The sequence below is a fragment of the Saccopteryx bilineata genome, chromosome 2 (assembly GCF_036850765.1).
Source record: "Saccopteryx bilineata isolate mSacBil1 chromosome 2, mSacBil1_pri_phased_curated, whole genome shotgun sequence".
Classification (NCBI taxonomy): Eukaryota; Metazoa; Chordata; class Mammalia; order Chiroptera; family Emballonuridae; genus Saccopteryx; species Saccopteryx bilineata.
Window position 1 is genome coordinate 5215434 of NC_089491.1, and position 21721 is coordinate 5237154.

A 21721-nucleotide genomic window follows, 5' to 3' on the forward strand; every position below is an offset into this window, starting at 1 on the left:
GTCTCTGCAGCTGGTGGGGTAGGCAGTCAGGCCTGTGTCTGCCTGGTCACTAGTCCATTTCCCCAGGGCGGGGACCAAGTGAGCAGGGAGCCAGGTGAAGTCTGGAGACTGGAGAGAGAGGGTCCCGGCCCCCAGGGCAGATCTCCCTCAGCATGGCAGTGGGGGCTGGGCAGGGTGGCCAGTGCAGGGCCTGGGGGGTGGAGGGACCCGCAAAGAGAAGGGACCAGCCAGCCAGGGGAAGTCCAGGAGCCCATGTCCCCTGACCACCTGACACCATGGCTCCTCTGGGAAGGAAGCAATCGGCCCCCCATGTGGACAGAGACTCCGCCCACAGCCTCCCCTCCCCCACCCGTTAACAGAGACTCTCCTGCCTGGAAACTAACGTCACACAAAGAAGAGCCACACAGGAGAAGGTCCGCTTGCATGTCATCTGTATTGTCACATGAAATGCACATCCATAGAGGTTGACTTGGAAACAACCTATTAGGTCACACAGAGTTCGGCCCCTGGGGGCCAAAGTGGCCCCGATGTCCGCGGGCCACGGGCTTCCCACGGGCTTCGGCACCGGGGGGCGGTGGCGCTGGGAGAGGCCAGCTCACACCTCAGGCCGCTCGGCTCCTGGGCAGCGTCCCCCCAGGTGAGCTCGAGGGAACGGCAGCTCCTTAGGGGCTCAGCTGTCCGTGAGAAAAGGGCTCTGTGGTCAAACCGGCTCAGGAAACATGGGGTCACACAGGTTCCACAGGAAGCTTTCCTGCAGGACTTGTCAGAGCCTTTAAGACACTAGCAACCCTTGTGGCTGTCCGACCTGGGGCAGAGTATGCAGCCTTTTCACGTTTATTTGAGGGCAGGACCCTCTTCCTTCCCAGGCTGGCGTCCCGTGGGGCACCCTCTGGGACGCACCACCCTAAGCCATCGTCGACTGTTACCGGCGCCCGTGTTGGGTGGTAGGTGGGGGTATCTGCCAAGCACTGTACTGTGTCACGTGGGGCACAGCCAAGAACTCGACAGTCACGAGGACGAAACGACAAGACAAGACTTGGCCCCTGTCCTGCCGTCTTGGTTCTCACCTGTTACTTCCAGAGCAGAAGCGAAGCAGGCCTGTCCCCACGCTGGGCCCTGGCCTGCCCAGAGAGAGACTAGAAGCCCAAGCAAAGGAGCCGGGGACTGCCGGTCACCAGGTGGGCCCGCCTGAGGTCGCCAGCCTCCAGCCCAGAGAGAGCAGAGGAGCTGGGGCTGCCCAGTTCGCCCTCCCCGCCGGCCCGCCTCTGCCTGCTGCCTGGCCGGGCCACCCTGCCGGGCAGAGAGGCTCACCAGGCCGAGATGAGCATCTGGCACGTGTTGGAGGACATCCAGACCAGCTCCACCAGGCGGAACTGAAGGTAGCCGATGATGAAGCCCGAGATGACGTCCGTGATGTGGTGACGTCCGATCATCACGCGCGACAGGCCCACGCAGAAGGCCCAGAGCACCAGCAGGATGCGCAGGGGCACCGCCAGCACCAGGTGGCTGAGGAAGAACTTGGACACCATGGCCGCGCGGCTGGCGTGCCCGGCGGGGAAGGCGTAGATGTCCATGGTGAGGTAGTCCAGGAGGCCGGGGCTCGTCTCAAAGGGGCCACGCCGCTTGGTGAGCTTCTGCACGCCGGCCACCGTCATGATGTCCAGGAGCAGGGCTGTGGGCGGGAGAGAAGGCTGTCAGTGCCACCTTCCTCCTCCCCTCTCTCCCTCCCCTTCTCTGTTCCAGCCACGTGGCCTCCAGCGTGGTCCCACCGCGGGGCCCTTGCCGGCTGTTACCTCTGCCCGGAATGCCTTCCCTGGGACAGTCACAGCGGTCACGCCCTCGCCCCTTCCAGTGCAGGACATTCCCTGACAACCTGTTTACAAAAGCCCATCACCCTCTATTACCCCCCCCCTTTATTTTTCTTTACAGCGTTTCTCACGGCCCGCCATGCCAGCCCTTTCCCCACGTGTTCCTCTCATCTCTCTTCCCCCCACAGGGCACGCTCGTGAGGGCCAGGACCCCATCTGCTCATGGGTGGGAGGTGTTCAGTAAAGCTGCTGAATGGGAGAGCGAGTGATCGGGTCTCATGGGCCCCCGAGGGCACCTTGGAGGGTCTGAGTTCTGACAATGGGACGCTGGGCTGGTGATGTTTCTGAAAAGAAACATGGAAGCTCCTGCCAATCCCGAGAACAGGACATAAACATCCCCATTTTTTCGAAGTGGAGGTAAAGCCTGACCAGTTGTGGCACAGTAGGTAGAGCATCGACCTGGAATACTGAGGTTCCTGGTTCGAAACCCTGAGGTCACGGGCTTGAGTGCAGGCTCGGCAATGAATGTGGGATCATGGTCACTGGCTTGACCCCATGGTCGCTGGCTTGAGCCCAAAGGTAACTGATTTTTTTTTTTTTTTTGTATTTTTCTGAAGCTGGAAACGGGGAGAGACAGTCAGACAGACTCCCACATGCGCCCGACTGGGATCCACCCAGCACGCCTACCAGGGGCGATGCTCTGCCCACCAGGGGGTGACACTCTGCCCCTCCGGGGCATCGCTCTGCCGTGACCAGAGCCACTCTAGCACCTGGGGCAGAGGCCAAGGAGCCATCCCCAGCACCCGGACCATCTTTGCTCCAATGGAGCCTTGGCTGCGGGAGGGGAAGAGAGAGACAGAGAGGAAGGGGGGGGGGTAGAGAAGCAAATGGGCGTTTCTCCTGTGTGCCCTGGTCGGGAATCGAACCCGGGTCCCCCGCACGCCAGGCCGATGCTCTACCGCTGAGCCAACCGGCCAGGGCCCCAAAGGTAACTGATTTGAAGCCCAAGGTTGCTGACTTGAGCCCAAAGGTCGCTGGCTTATTGAGCAAGGGGTCACTGGCTGTCTGGAGCCCCCCCCCATCAAGGCACATATGAGAAGCAATCAATGAACAATTAAAGTGAAGCAACTACAAGTTGATGCTTCTCATCTCCCGTTCTCTCTCTCTCCTTTCCTCTCTCTAAAATCAATTAAAAAAAAAATAAAGTAGAGGCATGTAACATACAATGAACCATTTTTTAAAAGATTTTATTTATTTATTTATTTATTTATTTATTTATTTATTTAGAGACAGAGAGGGATAGATAGGGACAGACAGGAACGCAGAGAGATGAGAAGCATCAATCATCAGTTTTTCGTTGTGGCACCTTAGTAGTTCATTGATTGCTTTCTCATATGTGCCTTGACCACGGGCCTTCAGCAGACCGAGTAACCCGTTTCTTGAGCCAGCGACCTTGGGTCCAAGCTGGTGAGCTTTGCTCAAACCAGATGAGCCCACGCTCAAGCTGGCGACCTCGGGGTCTCGAACCTGGGTCTTCTGCATCCCAGTTCGACGCTCTATCCACTGCGCCACCGCCTGGTCAGGCTACAATGAACCATTTTTAAGTGCACATGTCAGTGGCATTTAGCACAGGGACAAGGTACAACTGCCACCTCTATCTAGCTCCAAAATACTTCACCACCCCAAAGGGAAACCCTGTATCCATTGTACAGTCATTCCTCCCCACAGCCCCTGGCAACCCCCAACCTGCTTCCTGTCTCTGTAGATTTGCCTATTCTGGACCTTTCCTACAAAGGGAGTTGGTCCTTCCCCTGGGCCCCCAGCCCGGCACACAGGAAGGGCCTGAGAAGGACAATCATTGAGTGACTTCAATGCAGCCTGGCATGGCGCTTCCCTAGAGACTTTGCAGAACATATCAGAACTGCTGACCTGCAACCACTGCCACCAGGAAAAAGAAAACAGACAAACAAACGAACCAAAAACACACAAAGAAACCTGTCGAGCCTGATCAGGAGGTGGCACAGTGGATAGAGCGTCGGACTGGGACACGGAGGACCCAGGTTCGAAACCCCTACGGTGCCGGCTTGAGCGTGGGATCATAGACATGACCCATGGTTGCTGGCTTGGGTCCAAAGGTCGCTGGCTCGAGCAAGGGGTCACTCGTTCTGCTGTAGCCCTCCAGTCAGGGCACATATGAGAAAGCAATCAATGAACAACGAAGGTGCCACAACGAAGAATTGATGCTTCTCATCTCTCTCCATTCCTGTCTGTCTGTCCCTATCTGTCCTTCTCTCTGGCTCTCTGTCTCTGTCACCAAAAAAAAACCCCAACAAAAAAACAAACAAAACCTGCAGAAAATGACATGGTAGGTGCTCACTGTAGAAAATTTACAAACGATTTAAACCCCCCCGTAGCTCTGCCAGCAGAGGTAACCGCCGTTCCAGACCCGTCCGGCCATCTACGGAGCGCAGAGGTAATAAGAGCTGCGAGACACTCTCTGCACACTGTCAGGTAACCTACATCTGAAAGTTGCCATGTTGCAGCCCCCGGAACCCCACAGCCCTAGCGTACGAGGCAGCATGGCTCGTTTACACCTCCGTCACAGCACTGCCCCCAGACAACACTGTGTTCCCCGGGCAGTGCAGGACGTGCCAGCCTTCCTCGCTTTCTGCCTGCCACGGGGCTCCTGTTTGGGATGTGAAGCCCTGGTCTCCCCTGGGCTGGCCTCTCTCATTAGCCACAAGGCTGACTGATGTCCCACTGCCCTGGGGTACGCCTGGCCAGCAAGAGACAGGGGCAGCCTGACCAGGCGGTGGCGCAGTGGATAGAGCATCAGACTGGGATGCAGAGGACCCAGGTTCGAGACCCCGAGGTCACCAACTTGAGTGCGGGCTCATCTGGTTTGAGCAAAAGCCCACCAGCTTGGACCCAAGGTCACTGGCTCAAGCAAGGGGCTACTCGGTCTGCTGAAGGCCCACGGTCAAGGCACATATGAGAAAGCAATCAATGAACAATTAAGGTATTGCAACGCGCAATGAAAAACTAATGATTGATGCTTCTCATCTTTCTGTTCCTATCTGTCTGTCCCTGTCTATCCCTCTGACTGAATCTCTGTCTCTGTAAAAAAAAAAAAAAAAAGAGAGAGAGACAGGGGCAGAAGCAGGAAGCAGAGGAGAGAGGCTGCCTGGCCCAGAGCAGAGGAGCCTAAGGAAGGCAGGGAACCTTGTTCTATAGGTGCTTGCCATGAATTTTCATGGCCACTGGTTTCCAGGAGCCCGGGCCTCCCAGGAGATGGAGGCTTGGGAGGTGTGTGGTCAGCATGCTGCTGACCCAGGTGAGGGCCCGGCCCGGCGGGCAGCCATACGGAGCCCACGGGAGGTCAGCGTTGAGCAGGAGAGAGGGATTCACAAGGCAGCTGGGCGCTGGAGGTCAACAGCTCTGACCCTGGTACTCCGGCCTCACGGAGTAGCTGAGGTTGAAGGCCAGGCCTCTCCAGCCCAGTGAGGCCTTCCCTCACCTGAGTGACAGGCTGTCTCCACCCAGGTTTCTGTTCCTTTGTCATGGGTCCTTGGCCCGGCCCATCCTGTGCCCGGTACATTCAGTCACATGACTTTCAGTGTTGGGGCACTGCCGGTTCTTGGGGATGTCAGGTGTGGGTCAGGCTCGGGGCTGGTGCGCCCCTGGCAGGGTGCCCTGTGGCCGAGGAGGAGCCGGGCAGTAAGCAGCCGCTGTACAGAGTTCCTCCACAGGGCGATGTACCCAGGGCCGCCCTCCCCACGCTGCGGCCATCGCTGTGGACGGCTGGAAGGAGACGCAGTGCGGTGACGTGGGTGATGTGCTCGGAAGGCAGGCCAGCTCTCCAGCAGAGTCAGTGGCCTCCCCAGGGCCACCCCCACCCCCACCGGCCCGGCAGGGGGCCCCTCTCTCTCCCCCAGCACAGGGCCAGCCCTCAGTGTGACTGGGATTCAGACACTGTCAGCACATAATCTGGGGCCCAGAAATAGAAGCAAATGGCGCCATCACTCAAGACTCCGTGAATCCCGCTCACCTGGCCCAGTCGAGTTCTCTGACCTACATTCCCTTCCGGACTCTGAGGGAGGCCAGGCCGCCCCCACAGGAAAGGTCCGCCTAGAGTGGCCGCTACCCGCTGCCTCTGACTTGCTATGTGACAGGGGCTGGTCACCCAACCCCCTGGGCCTCTGCTCCCTGCAGCCAGCCAAGGGAAGGTTCTGCCCGAGCCCCCGAACCAGAGCCTGCTTCCGGGTCGGCTGTGCACGCACGGCATGACCTGGGCACATCCCTGCCTGGGCGTCCTCTTCCTCCCTGGCAAAATGGGGTCATCCCAGAGGCTACTCCAAGGGCCTGCCCAGCGGGCCTCCAAACATGGCGCCTCAGAGACAGGGCTTCCCCCCATCCCCGCCTCTCAGTTCTTCTCACCCAGCTGGGGTCTGAGACGCTGAACCCCCCATGCAGGAAGCACCAGTATTCCCCCGGTCCTGCCGTCCTCACACCTGTCCCTGGAGAGGCAGTGAAGTTGGGGCTCCCTGCTGGCTGGCGAGGGGGCAAGGTTGTGGGCTATGACTCTCCCTGGCTGGGGCCGGGGGCTGACCGGGCCTCTAGCCTCCCCCGATGGCTCCTCGGGGAGGTGGGGACCAGCCTGCCATGCCGTGGGGCACGGGAAACCCATGTCAGCCTTCTGAAGGGCACTTGGCCCCAGACTCAGGAAGACGTCTTTGCCATCTGCACGTATGTCCTCAGGAAACCATGAGGGATGTGCACCATGACTCACGGTCAGGGAGGTCCAATGCGGCACTCTTCCCAACAGCTAGAGACGTGCACCAGCCCAACGCCCTTGGGTAGGAGACGGACGGGACACTCTACGGCCAAGTCTAGACAACGGAGCACCCTGGACCACAGCGAAGGATGAAGCAGGTATGTATTTATAGTCACGGCAGGAGAGCTAGAGGGGGTGGTTGAGTGCAAAAGGCCAGTTTCCGGGCAGGATTGACGGTATGATGCCATTTTTGTAAAAATAAGATGCAAATGTGTTTATGGGCAGAGAAAAACGTCTGGGAGGCAGCATGCTAGATGTTAAAAGATTTTTCTTAGCACAAAAACACGTTACTTGCTCACATTGTTGAAAAGTTACGTTTACAAAAGACAACTTGTGTGAGGTGCCCAGAATAAGGAATTCGCAGAGATGAAAGTAGATTGGAGGCCTTCCAGTCTACCTGAATCATTACCAGCTAGAAGCAGCGGTCACTGGGACTTGGACGTGAGCTGCAAAGTATAGAATGGTGACAACCCCAGTGCCATGCGGACTTTTCCTGGATGTGGACTTTTCCTGGACTCCTGCTCCCTGTGACAGCTCCTAACAGTCTGAACTGTGGTTGGGTTGCATTTTTTAGGGATTTGGCATGGTGATTGGGCCAGCTTGGACTTGGTGAACATGTTAAGGACACTACTCTTTTATGGATTCTTGCTGTATTGGCCAAGAGTTTGCTTAAAGGCTTTTAATCACTGTAAAAAAAAATAGAAGGCTGGATAAAGAAGATGGGGCACATATACACCATGGTATACTATTCAGCTAGAAGAAATGAAGACATCGGATCACTTACAGCAGAATGGTGGAGTCTTGGTAGCATTGTGTGGGGTGAAATGGGCGAATCAGAAAAAAACAGGAACTGCAGGATTCCATACATTGGTGGGACATAAAAACGAGACTAAGAGACATGGACAGGAGTGTGGTGGTTACGGGGGGGTGGGGGGAGGGAAGGAGGGAGAGGGGGAGGTACAAAGAAAACTGGATAGAGGGTGACAGAGGACGATCTCTCTTTGGGTGATGGGTATGCAACAGAACTAAATGACAAGATAACCTGGAAATGTTTTCTTTGAATGTATGTACCCTGATTTATTGATGTCACCCCATTAAAATAAAAATTTATTTATAAAAAAAAAAAAAGAAAGTAGATTGGAGGCTACCAGGAGCTGCGGGAGGGGAGGGGAGTGAGTGTTCAAGGGGGCCAGAGCTTCAGCTGGGGAAGGTGAGCAAGTCCTGGAGACCACGGTGGCGATGCTTACATGACAGTGTGAGGGTGCCTACCGCCACTCAGCTGTGTGTTCCAACATGGCTGACAGCCAGTCGGATGTGATATGTATTTAGCATGCACACAAAAAGCTATTTAAAAAAAATCCCGAGCACCGTTCCAGAAAGACACAGCTCCTGGGGAGGCGTGTGAGGAGCGGAGAGGTTGGGGGGGTCCTGAAGGTGAGGGTCTGTCCTGATGTCCCCTAGTTTGAGTGATTCTAAGTGAACACATGATTTCACAGGCCTTGATTTTCTCACTGAAGAATCCAGGTGCGAAAGCTGGGCCTGTCTCTGAAGACGGTCGGGCGCAGAGAGGTGGACAGTGCCGCTGGCTCCCTCAGCAGCGGAGTGCCAGGCTGCTGGGAGTGGCTTCGGAGCAGGAGTGGGGCCTCTGCCACCTGGGAGCCCTCCTGGATGCTCACTCTCGGCTTTCATTTCGGTATGAGCTGCAAGGGCGGCGGCGGCCCCGGTGGTGCGTGAGGGCCCTGGCCCGGTCAGGGCGCCCCAAGGGGCTCCCGTGGGGACACCGATCGCTTTGGGTCACTACGTGCCATGAAGGGGCAGGGGAATGTTCTGCATCTGCAGGGCTGGCAGGAGTCATTCCACAGGAGTCAGCCTACATCGCCATCAATCTGGGGCCGTCTGTGCGAGCCTCGTGGAGGGGCTGTCCCCTGAGCTGTCCCGGGAGCAGGGGCTGCGGGGCGAGGGTGGGGGAGCTCTCGGAACAGTCTCTGTGGAGGGTCTGCCAGCAGAAAGGGGGCGAGGGAGGGGGATGCCGAGAGACAGCTGGGGCTGCGGCAAGGTTGAGGGAGCCGGTTCTGGGTACGGAACCCCTCAGGCATGAAGGGATGCACAGGGCTGAGCCCGTGATGCCACATGGGCGGCCCAGGACCCAGCAGGCCCATCACGGGCCGTGAGAGCATGGACAAGCTGGGCAAAGCAGAGCAGGAGATCATTTGAGAGACGTATGATGTGTTAGCAAGTGCATGGAGGAAAAATGCAGAGGCCCCTGGCCGGATAGCTCGGTTGGTTAGAGCATCGTCCCAAAGCACAGAGGTTGCTAGTTCAATCCTCAGTCAGGGCACATACAGGAACAGATCGATGTTCCTCTCTCTTTCTTTCTTTCTCTGTCTCTGTCTGTCTCTCTCTCCCTCCCTCCCTCCCGGACCCAAACTGCACTGGAGTTCATTCCTGAGGACGGGAGCTAAGGGAGAGGCTCACTGTTCCATGATCTAGCCGCGCAATGTTTGCATTGTCCTGACCATAGGAACGCATGATGAGAAGCTGCTCAACCTCACCACTCATTAAGGAAATGGAAATCAAAACCCCAATACCACTTTCACACCCATCGGGATAGTTATTATCAAAATCAATGGAAAGAAACAGGTGTTGGCGAGGCTGCAGAGAGATCAGGGCCTGCGGGCAGTGCCAGGGGGACGTGAGGTGGGGCGGCTGCCGCGGAAGACAAGGTGGCGGCTCCTCCACCCGTTACAACACAGGATCCCCACCAGCTCCACCTCTGGCTCCGTGCCCACGAGGAGGGAAAGCGTCACTGAAAAGGGTGCTGTCACACCAGCTTCACAGCGGCCCAAAGGCTGGGCAACCCAAGAGCCCATGGACAAACCGTGGATTAAAAAAAACCGAAATGTGGTCCAGCCACACAGTGGAATATTATTCAACCTTAAAAGGAAGGAAATTCTGACCCACAGGAACATGAACTTTGAGGACATGGGGCTGAATGAAAGAAGCCAGTCACAGAAGGACAAATACCGTAGGATTCCACTCATAAGAGGTCTCTAGAGTGGTCAAACTTCTAGAGACAGAAAGTAGATGATGGGGGAGGGGATGGGAGTGAGTGTTTAATGGGGACAGAGTTTCAATTTGGGAAGATGAGGAAAGTTCTGGAGATGGACAATGGCAATGGTTGCGCAACAACGTGAATGCTCTTAATGCACACTAAAAAATGGTTAAAATGGGTCCTGGCTGGTTTGCTTAGGGGTAGAGCGTTGGCCCAGTGTGTGGAAGTCCCAGGTTTGATTCCCGGTCAGAGCACACAGAAGAAGCACCCATCTGCTTCTCCACCCCTCCTCCTTCTCTCTCTCTTTCTTCCTTTCCCACAGCCATGGCTCTCTTGGTTCGAGTGCATCGGCCCTGGGTGCTAAGGATGGTTTTGTGGAGCCTCTGCCTCAGGTGCTAAAAATAGCTCAGTTGCAAGCATGGCCCCAGATGGGGGTTGCCAGGTGAATCCTGGTCAGGGCGCATGCAGGAGTCTGTCTCTATCTCCCTTCCTCTTACTTGTAAAAGAAGAAGAAAAAAAATGGCTAAAATGGCAAGTTTTATATATCTGTTTTATCAATTAAAAAAATGACATAGGAAATAAGTAATGTATAGTTTTCATATTCAGGAAAATGGCAATAAAGATACTTTCACAGATCATGGCAACAATACCCAGAGGCATTTTCCCACCAAGGACAGGCCCACGAGGAAATCAGGATGGACTGGGGTGGGCCTGGGTCACCCGTCCCCTGGCTCCCTTCGGGGCCATCAAGCCAAGTGCTGCAGGTGAGGAACAAGCAGGGATCAGGTTATCTCACAGGTCTAGAGCTTGGGAGGGGCCTACTGGGAGTCTGGACCTGGGACTTCTTTTTATAATGGTGACAGTGGTGATGATGGCAACAAGCACTGCTACACTAGCATGAGGTGGCAACTGTATGTGCTATGCACTTTGTAATTCTTCAGGGATGTGTTCACGCAACCCATTTAACAGAGGAGGAAAATGAGGCTCAGAGAGGCAAAGTCACCTGCCTGAGTTCCCACAGCAGGGCTGGGATTTGCATCCAGGTCTGGCTGACTCTGGAGTCTAACCTCTTGCCTTCTGCTAAGACCTCTTCTCACTTTGAGCATGCCCTGGGGGAGGGCACACAGGCCGCAGTGCAGAAGACTTCCTCCTGGCCCAGCAGGGACTCCTTCTGGCCCCTTGGCTGGAGCCTCGCTTCCCAAGGTTCCTGAGTTTCCTCCAGGGCCAAGGGGAGCCCAGGTCCCAGCTGTCCAGGCAGAGACCTCTGCTCCCAGCCCAGGGATTGGCTCCATGAATCGACGGGGCACCCTAATGGTGGTGTGGGCGACCAGGGCTGGGCAGGGCTCCCTCACCCCTCTGGGCCTTACGGTCCGCACAGCAGTGGCGTTGGCCACCCCTGTGCCAAGCACTTTACCCCCTGAGTCTGCCCCCTCCCTCCAGCCCTGAAGCCCCACGTACAGATCAGGAAGCTCAGGCTCAGAACGTGGAACCAACTTGACCAAGTCCACAGAGTGAGTCTGGTCCAGGCAGGGACCTGGACAGGGCCCCGTCTGACCTCAGAGCCACCCCACCACCAAAGACTAGAGGACAACAGAGCCCTGCGGACCGGTGGCAAGGGGGACGGCAAGGGGTTTGCAGTCTGGAGGACCCGGGTGGGGTCCCCAACCAACCACATACAGCTGTGTGGAGTGGGCAAGTCCCTTAACCCCTCTGAGCCTCAGTTAACTCATCTGTAAAGTGGGTATATTCATAGTTCCCTTATAATCATTAAAAAGATCTTAAAATCATGAAACATGGGACAGTCATGGCATAGAATGAAGCTCAATAAGCCAGTTTTAAAAAACTTAAAATGACTGCCATTCTTACTCCAGAAGGAGTCTTGTCCTTTGACGCAGACACCTCTGTGCCCACCGCAGCTGGCTGCTGGCACGATGCAGAAACTTCCTTCGAACAAGCTAGTTACACCCAGTTCTCCCGGCCCATCACAGACGAGCTGCGTCTCCCTGTGCCTCCGTTTCCTCCTCTTTAAACGGGGAGGAATGACAGCCTCTCCCTCGTGGGACTGTGTTGAGGATAAGAAGCACCGGTGTGGTTTATGGAAAAGCGGGCACACCAAACACCGAATACATGGAGGATTCTACCACCTCCATCGTCATCCGGGGGGAGGGCGTGCAGACGGGGTCCAGGGAGTGGGCTCGAGGACGCACCCCATTCCTACCCTCTGACACCAGGCCACCTAACCCCTAACGCCGCTCCGTGTCAGGCTGCAGTGGGTCCTGGGGGACGCCACGGATAATGAGAGCAGGGTTCTGCCCCCAGAAACCGCTGGCGTGGTGCCTCGGCCCCTTTGCTCTGCCTGTACTCTCCCTCCCACACCCATGGCATAGCCCCTGGGAAGAGCACAGGCCTGAAGGTCTGGTGCCAATTTCCAGCTCTGAAGCCTTGGGCCAGGCTGTTTTATTTATAGGAGCCTCAGTCTCCTAATCTGTAAAGTGGGGAGGATGACAGGGCCAATCACGTTGGACTGTTCACTTGGGATAAATAACAAGTAAAGTAAATAATTTGGTGACAAGAACAAGAACACGCTGACGGTGCCAGACCCAACCACCATCTCCTGCATGGAAACCCGTGACCATTCTTCCCGCATCCCACCCACAAAGCGTCCATCCCTGGACCCTCTGAGACTTGAGCGGGTAGAGACACGTTTTTATTGTAACTTTAGACCACAGTTCCCAGTGGTCCAACCCATATACCCTTTTGGAACTGGGACTCCCTGTCAGTGTTTACGTAGCCTGGGAACCCCATCCACCTGTGCCCCAAATGGTGGCCATGCTAGGGAGCAGGAGGGGTGGGGTGGGCCCAGCGTGGGGGACAGAAGCCGAGATTCCCTGGGCACATTGGGGATCTGGAGGTGCCCGGAGTGTGGCCGGCTGGAGGAAAGGGCGTGCCGTCCACATGGGTCCCACGTGGTACCTGGCACAGAGCAGGCCCTCTCCTCCAGCAACTAACCCAGGGAAGCAGCAGGTATGGATTTCAGGAGGACAGGAGTGTGTGGGAGCCCACACTGAACCCCCAGCACCACTCAGGCCTGTGGGAGCATCCCAGGCAGTTTGCAAGGTCCCTGAACCGGGCAGTGAGGCATGCGGGCAGTTCCAAGTGCTGCCTGTAAGCAGCCCAGAAACACAAGGACCCGGGCTTGCGGATGGGAGTTATGTGGTGAGGCGCCCACGCCAGCACCCCCGACAGGACCCCACAGGCCATCGATCATCAGCCTTGAGGCCACAGCCTCCAGCCTCCCAACCCCCAAGCTGCCCCTGGGGCAGCGGAGCACTTGCCAGGCGCAGGGCCCTTTCTTAGAGGTCCCCGCCGGGTCTCTATGTCCTCAAGGCCCCCTCCTGCAGGAGCCCTCATCTGCGCATCCCTGGCTCCCTCTTCTCCTGGCCGGAAGCTTGCCTGTTTCTGGGGCACCCTTCCTGCCTAACCTCATTCGACCATCCCAGTCTGTTTCCGAGGCCTCACTGGTCCTGATGGGGCGGGCGGCAGGCGGCGGGCACACTCACCCAGAAGCAGGTTCATTAGCACCTCCTGGCCCGCCAGCGTGCTGCTCTTCACCAGGCAGAGGATGGTGCCTCCGATCCAGGGGATGCCGTGGCCTGTGATGCCAATGAGCTTGACCATGGAGCGAGCACTGGCCCAGGAGGCGGCCCGGCTGGCACACACCCCCAGCCGCTTGGACATACAGATGTCAATGGCCAGCAGAGAGTTGAAGGCGATGCCCTTGAAGGAGGGGTTCAGCTGCATGCAGTCCTCCTCGGGCAGCTGCTGAGACTGGCGCCGCTCCCGGGCCCCCTCGCCGGAGGGTGGGGGTTGCACCGAGGGGCCCGAGGCCTTCCTGCCCGAGCTGCTGCGTGGCTCCGGGGCTCCCTTGGGGGGCTGGTTCAGGGAAAGGAACTCGGCCCGGTTGAGGACGTTGTTGCGGTCCCGGGCCCGGGCCCGGTTCTGGGAGGCTGGCATGGCGACGCTGACGCTGTGAGGGCCGGGCCCAGCCGCACTGCAGGGCCTCGCTCTCCCCCAGGCCAGGGCCGCCCCCAGAGCTGCCCCAGCTCCCCGCCTGCCTTTCGGCCTTTTCCGCGGCAGCTGTTAAATATAGAGTGGCCGACTGCACATGGCTGTTTACCTCCGGCCGCCGCCGGGCTCCGAGGGCCGTCAACATCGGCGGGGCAGCCAATCGAGCCCACCCATGCAGGCTGGCGCCAATGGCGCAGCGGGGGAGGCGGGCGAGTGCGCTGCTGCGGCCGCTGCCTCGGCCCTGGGCTATGTCAATCTGCCAGTGGCTCCCTCCCCAGGCTTTGGAGGACTCTGGGAAATGTAGTCCTTTTGCTACCCTGGCCTCGGCTGTGCTCTGGGCCAGAGGTGCTTGTGTGGGCTCCAGACTAAGCCCTGCAAACTACCAGCTTCCCTCTGGGCAGTCCAGGCCTGCCTGCTTGCCTGCCTGCTCCACGGGCCTGGGCAGCTTGGACTCGATCCCATGGGCTCAGATGGAGTGAATGATGTCACGAGAAGCATCATCCTGGGTCTGTGGGGACCAGGTCAAGCCCTTTCCCTCTGTGACAGCATTCCATTAAGCTGGAAGGCTAGCTTTTATTATTATTATTATTATTATTATTATTATTTTTTAAATCGGCCTTGAATTTGGCTTCAGTGCATCCCAGTCCAACGAAATGGCATCTGTAAGGCAGGGATCAGGAACCTATGGCTCACGAGCCAGATGTGGCTCTTAATGCCTAACGTCCACGGGTTGTTGAATCGCTCTCACGGAATTACATTTTAAAATATGTGGCATTCATGGCTGTCTCAGCCGAAAAGGTTCCCAACCCCTGCTGTAAGGTGTGATTTCCATTGGAATGAGGGGTAATTCATGGGTTGGTAACGGACCTGCCCCCTGGAGGTTGCCCCCACTGCCCTGAGTTTTGTGAAGGACAAGAGCTGCGAGCAGCCTCAGGCAGCCCATAAATAGTTTCTGAGCCTGGCACTGAGTTAGGGGCCTGGCGCAAGGCAGCAAAGGAAAGACTCCATTCCTGTCCTGGGAAAGCTCACAGATCGGGGAGGGGCGGGGCTTCAATGAATGACAGGGAAGTGATTGCAAGTGTGCAGACGTGTGGCAGGAATTGACGGAGGCTTCAGGGCTTGGCCTGGTGTCGTGGAGGGCTCGCCGGAGAAGGAAGAGCAGGGCAAGGGAGAGCTTTTCCCGTGCGAGGTCTCGGGAGGCCCACGGGGCTGGGCAGGGAGCCAAGTGGGCAAGAGAGGCTGCAGACCTGGAGAGCGCAGACCAAGAGGCCCAGTCGAAGAGGAGTCAGGGTGTGCGTCAGGTCTCCATGCCCCCACCTGGGCAAATGCGGGCACCCAAAGCCTCCCCGGCCTTTGTTTTAGGGTGATGGGAAGTCAGGAGCGAAGGTCCTGGTCTCACTATTCGTGGCAGCCAAGGCCTGTCTGCTAGGCTGGGACGGAGGCAGGAGTCCATGGCTTGCCCTCCAGTCATGGAGCCTGCCTATGAAACCCAGGCCCCTCCACGGCCTCCCAGGGACCAGGTGCAGAGGATCCCAAGACTCCAGAATCAGGCAGATGAGGAATGACCTGGGCTCCAGCCAGCGGCTAGCGGTGAGACGCTCAGCAGGTTACTTGGTCTCTCTGGGCCTCAGTTTTTCTAAGCCGTAACCTGAGAATAATAGTGTGTTCCTTCCGAGGGCTGTTGTGAGGTCAGTGAGCTCCTGCCACATAGTGAGCCTTTGACACTGTGGGTTAGAAATCAATCTTGTTTAACGAATGGAGCCCAGCTTCTCTCCCTTCCAAGCGCCCCCTCTGTTGGGACCCAGCCCCAAGGTGGGGCTCCAAGAGCCCGCAGGCTGGAGTTCTTTGCAGACTTTTTGGCATTTCTTTTCCAGAGTGTTCCATTTGGATGCAGCCAGGCAGGATGTCCCAGACTATGTCACATACCCCCCTCTTGGGTGTAGCATGAGGACGTGTGCTGCTTTATCCTGGACCCCGGACAGATGCACACGAACACGTGTCCAGAATACACGGATAGCAAGCAGTGTACTGAGCTCTCTCTACGTTTTTGCTTATGGACCATATAACCAACCTTAAAGTTGGGATATCATCCCCATTTTACAGATGAGGAAGCTGAGGCTCGAAGGCTGAAGGCCTCCTAGGGGAAGCCCATAAGAGGGGAGGTCCCACTCCAAAGAAGTCCCGAGGGTGGGACACGAGGGCTTCTGAACTCAGACCCCTCCCACCACAGGGACCTGGGCCTGTTTGCTCTGCTCTCCACCAGGGCACTCACCCCACTCTCCCTGGGCGGGGCCCACGACCTGGGCTCTCGCTTCAGAAGGGGCAGAGGAGTCCAGCCCTGACAGGGGCTATTAATACCCAGAGGCCTGTGTCAGCATCTTGGTCTGGCCAAGCTGCCAGCAGGTTCGGAGGGCCACAGTGGGCTCCGCTCTGGGGAGGGCCATGGAGTCCCACTGGGCTCTGGAGTAGGGCAGGCCGGGTTCCAACTCTGACTCAGCAACTTTTGGCTTAGTGACTGGAGGCACGTCCTCCGAGCCCTTTCTGTCCTCCGAGCCCTTTCCGCTCTGTTTCCCCCTTGGAGGCTGGTGAGAGGATGGTGTGAAGGGCTCCCTCACACCCTGAGACCCGCCCCTCTCTCTGTCACGAGGTGACACTGTTTACATTCTCAGGTAGCAGAAAGGCAGGCGCCATCCTTTTACGAACACCTACCACAGGCCACACAGTCTCCCACTTTCCAAGAGTCTTAGAATTCATTCATTCATGGAATCGATACTTTCATTGATCTCTTCCTGCAGTCTAGTTGAGAAGACAGGATACATGCTGGCTGTAATACATTCAATAAATACAGATAATATAAGTGTAATCCAACTGCCCCTCCGGTACCTCTGCTAACAGGAGGGGGTCAGGTTATAAAGGGACTCTCACTTATCTCAGTTCCAATGATTGAAATAGTTTACAGCCACCAAATATGACTCTAATAACCAGAAATAATACATGAAACTGTATACACACACACACTTAAAAATATGAGTGTACTGTATTATATGTCCTTAAAAAAAATGACCTACCATTTTCACTTAACAAATATCAAGCTGGCCATGTTTCCATGACAACCCTTCATTTTTCAATGGCTGTCTGTCATTTTGCCATGCGGAGGGGCCATAGTTTATGTAAGCAATCCTCTGTCATTGGACATGAAGATTGTTTCCGTTTTGTGACTATTCAAAACTATTCTGTGTGGCCGCCCTCATGCATGCATCCCTGTGCACCACAGCAGAATAAAAATAGTGGTTCAAGTGGCAAGTGCGAAATCAAACAGCATGCTCAGATGCAGTCCCGTGCTCTCCAAGAGCCGGCCTGAGCTACCCACTGCCATGCCCAGACCTGGGGCAACACGGCAACTCCAACCACACTTCTCCCATGGTGACGATGACAAAGAGCAGGCTAGGGTGGTGACAGGACCCGTGAGGCCGCACAGCTGGTGAAGGTCAGAGGGACGTGGGCTGGCTGGTCTCGGTAACTCTGAGCCTGTGGGCTGTCTTCCTGGCCACGTGTCCCACAGCTTCTCCATTCCCCGGCTGCTTGTCACTCATCTGTTACTCACTCGCTCACTCAGGGGACACTTTCTGAGGCTTGCTGTGCATCATGCCCTGTGCAAGCACCAGTGAGAAGTGCAAAGATGACTAAGGTGGCACTATGCCTACAGACCACCTGCCCCCACCCCGCCGAACCGTTGCCCCACCGGGCCCCAGCTCACATCGCCTTCCCGTTCTAGCATAGCCCATCGCTAGAAAGGGGTGCCGTGGGCAGTAATGAAGTGATTTGCCAGGTAAGAGACAGACCAGGAGCCAGGCTCCAGTCTCAGCCTAAAGCCCCCGTCCCTGCTCACTTGGAAGACTGCCTCTTACTGGAGAGCAAGAGAGGCTTTCTGGCAGCTTCTGGGATCCAGGCCTGTTTGTCCATTGTAGACACTTGTTGTCTTTAAATGTGTAAGATAGATTCACTGCCACTGCTGAGCGTGTTGACCATTCTCTAGTACTTAGCACTTGCTCTGTGCCAGACCTAGAGCTGGGTGCTGTCCCTTCACCATCTCCGCAACCTCACAGACCGGCTTTCAGTCCCCGCTGCACAAATTTGAACACAGAGCTCCAAGGCAAAGGGATTCTACCTGGGCCACTGAGTGAGCCAGTGGGGTACCCCAGGACTCAGACCTCACCCCAATATCCCTTATCCTCTTCTGTTCTTTTCCTTGGCCTGCATCCATTCTAACACGTTTTACATTCATCTACTGTGTGTTCACGACTCTTCCTAGCAAAGTGTCAGCCAACGGGGTAGAGAGCGCTGTGGATTTGTTCGCTTACGGGCCCAGGGGCCCAGGCATGCCTGGCACCCAGGAGGCGCTCCACAAACATTCAGTGAATGCATGGCTGTCTGATTCCGGAGTCTGGGCTCTAATCTACTACAAACCTCGACGTACAAGACCCATGGCCAGGAGGAGACTGGTTATTTGGAGCAATGACCCCGGAAGGGGAGCGGAGAGGGTGAGACACTCCACTCTGGGCAGACAGCCTGGGGAGATGCACAGCTGCAGGGACAGTAGGGAGGTGCAGCGCAGGGGCCCCTGCCAGGCTGGGGAGGGAGCCCTGTGGAAAGCCTGTTTTCAGCACTGCCTGTCCAGCCCAGGCGCTCCCGCCCCGACTCAGATCACTTTCTCAGTTCGCATTTCCAAGCCTGCTCTTGGGTTATTTCGGTCCGGAAACCTGATCCCGCGCGGGGTTTATTTTAGCACCTTGGAGAACTCCCAGTGCCGCACCCGATCCTGGCCGCACCCAGACGCAGATTCGCCTCCGTCCCTCTGTCCGGCCCCAGCGGCGACCCTGTCCTCTCTGTCACCTGCACGTGGATCCTCACCTCCGAGATGCTGGGTGGTGGGAGGCATGCAGGGGCGGCCCCGAGAACGGCCCCATCGGCGCACACTTCAGGCTGTGGCTGCCCAGCCTTGGGGCGCCTCCTCTGGGGGCACCGCTGTTCACTGTCTGTAGTCCCGGAGGCTCTGATGGGGAAGCCTGGCCAGAGGGCACTGGGTCCTGCGGGCACCAGGGAAATGTTCCCAGGTAGGGGCCCCCCTGTGAGCCAGGCTGGGGCAAGCTGCCCCTTACCAGCTCCCACTGACCTGATGTGGCCGTAGGAATTTCCACCCAGCAGGCACCTTCATGTCCCCCTAGTCCCAAAGTGACACCAACCCACCTCCATGCACCATCACAGACCTGCACACTCTCACACACACACCCATATATTACACGTACTCACACCCACATGTGTGCTCAGCCACACCCACCATCACACACACATCCACACAGTTGCACGGACACAAACTCACCCTTACCCACAGACACACACTGTCACGCACACTCATATGCATACCCACACACTCATACAACCACATAACCAGAGCACACTCTGACACATCCTATGCATTCACATACACTCAGACCTGCATACATTGTACACACTGTCATACACAATATGCACACATTCACTCATCTACACTCCCACAAGACCCACATACAAATGCTCTCATGGCACAGACACTAACCTAGACACACTCTAGCCTCATACAACTTCACACATCCCCTCACACACACACTCACACTGTCACCCACACTCACGCCGTCATTCATTTACACATATACATTCACTCTAACCTCCTCTAATACGCTTACACACAACACCCCCCACCCACCCCTGGAACATGCATCTGTCAGCCGCCTCTCCCCAAGCTTAATACTGGACACAAGCACATCAAAACGGCTGACTCATACATGTCCTGATTTGTAGCGATCGATACTTACTCATAACCATTTTGAGTATGAATTTGTACCTATTTATTATTTATGCTAATTAATACCTCTATTCATTATTCCCAGAGTTATGCCTTGATGTCTCTCTGGCCCACAGGGCCGCGAGTGCTGTGGGAGCCACGTCTGTCATCTGTCCTGGCCCTGGCTGTGTTCCCTGGTGTCTTCTGAGCGCCTAGCACAGAACAGGTGCCCAGTCAGCACTGGGGAAAAGGCCGGATTGAGGGTCCTGTGCTCCCACTGACGACACTTTGAGCTCCCAAAGTTGCCACACTGAGGAGTCCACCATCTCTGGGTGTGGGCTGGGGCTGTGTGTCCTGACCGCTCCTCTCTCCCACTCACTGGTGATGTCACAGCAGAGAGTCTGGGGAGACCGCGGTCTGGGGCAAGGGAAGGGTCCAGGGTACACTGTGACACTGTGAGTGTCCCAGTGGTATTGGGCACCTCTCAAAGGTCTCCTTCCTCTGTTCTGCAGACGCCAGCACTTCGTCCTCATGTGGATGCACCCTGGGCCTCCGCATGTGCTGAGACAGCCGCGGGTCTGAGCCCAGCACCCACAGAGCTCCAGAAAATGCTGAGCAGAAAGAAGGGCACGGCTGGGAGGACGGAGGGCCAGGGAGGGTGGGGGTTGAGAGCTGGGGACACAGCCAGAGCCTTGGAGGGCCTGTCAGGAGCTGGCCCGGGAATGCGTCCATGTGCAGAGACCTTTCAGACCCTCCGTCTGTCAGGGCTGGCCCTGGAAGCTGGGCCTTAGCTCACAGGCGCACGGACACAGACTGGGCCATGTCCCTGCAGAGCTCACCCTCAAACTAGCCTGAGACAGGGTATCACATCAGGGGTAATGAGACAGGGGAGCAGCTCTGGGGCCAAGGTTGAGAGAGAGGGGTCTTCAATTTTGCAAGAGCTTTCGCTCTCTTCTCGCACAACTTTCCAGAGACAGGACTTTCAAGTATGAGCTTCTTCTGGGCTAAGAGGGGCTGGGGTGGCACCCCGGGAGGTTCGGCCAGGTTTGGGTAGGGATTCAGACTTGAGAAAGCCGCTGTACCCGGACGGCCCCTGGGTTTCTCTGTCTGTACAGCTCACCTCCTGGGGTCAAGGTGAAGACTGAAGGAGACAATGCTCACTTGGGCAGCGTCGAACACACAGTGGGGACTTTATCATTATCATCACAAGCCCAGGGCTGGTGGGCATCCAGGGGACCCGTTCCCAGGACAGGACATCCTCTTCAGGGAACTGGCCACTTAATGAGCAGGTTAGGGCCCTGGCCTCTGTCCTTTTCATGTCAAATGAGAAAGATGTGCAGCTCAGCCCATGTTCATGGAGCACTCACGTCCTTGTCACCAGGACTGTGTCCTTGCCATCAGGGGGGGGCATCCTGATTAAAGAGGTCTGCTCTGTTCCAGGCACTGGGGGCGATGGTGTTGGGAGATGAGGAGGGCATTCCGAAAGGTAATATCTCGCCTCTAGCGTAGTAATCATCTGATGCCAAAGGAGGTGTTAGAGCATCCCGGGGGTTAGACCGTGCGGTGGAGGCTGTGAGTGCCTGGCAGGGAAGAAGCTGCGCTGGGCCAGGCAGCCAGGGAAAGCTTCCTCCTTGAAACGGAAACTCACACGAGTCCTTAGGAGACCTATGCTGTCTGGGTTTCTATCGTCCGGCAGTCAACAGGCCAGGAGAAACACCCTGCCCTGGTCTCAGTCTGTGGAACTAGGAGTACGCTTCCCACTCGCTGAACTGGAGAGGGACGACCCTTTCACTGGGCTGGATGAGGGGCCATGGCAGTGAGCAGGGGGAGGGCAGGGGTGTGGCTGGGTTTAACGAGACACCTCCTGTGGCCTGGGCTGGTGCTGGTATTTGATGGGTTACTCAGCCTGGCCAATCATTCATCAAAGCAGAGACCTCAGCGTGGCCAGAACCCCCGCTTCCCTGGTCTCTGCCCTCACGGGCACTCACTGGGAAGAGCCCCAGAACCACCGGCCCTGTGCCCAGCTCTGGGCACCTTTGCAAGTCAGAGTCACGGAGGAGAACATGGCTTTAATGTGGCCGGAAGGTTTTCTGATGTCACCCGGCCTTCTCCTAGAGATGGTTGCACAGTGAGGGTGA

At 56.7% G+C, this 21721-nt stretch overlaps 1 protein-coding gene across 1 annotated transcript; it reads right to left on the bottom strand.

The window, feature by feature from the left end:
• Positions 1-414: 414 nt before the first annotated feature.
• On the bottom strand, positions 415-13903 carry PLPP7 (phospholipid phosphatase 7 (inactive)). The gene is made up of 2 exons (XM_066255924.1): positions 13255-13903; positions 415-1672 (listed from the first exon to the last, which is right to left on the bottom strand). The coding sequence occupies exons 1-2, from the start codon at positions 13706-13708 to the stop codon at positions 1308-1310; spliced, it is 819 nt and encodes a 272-aa protein (XP_066112021.1). The 5' UTR covers positions 13709-13903; the 3' UTR covers positions 415-1307.
• Positions 13904-21721: the final 7818 nt, after the last annotated feature.

Coding starts and splice junctions, on each gene's coding strand:
- PLPP7 (XM_066255924.1), bottom strand. CDS start 13,708: ATGCCAGCCTCCCAGAACCGGGCCCGGGCCCGGGACCGCAACAACGTC. Junction 1,673..13,254: donor GCTAATGAACCTGCTTCTGG/GTGAGTGTGCCC, acceptor TCCCGCCCACAG/CCCTGCTCCTGGACATCATG.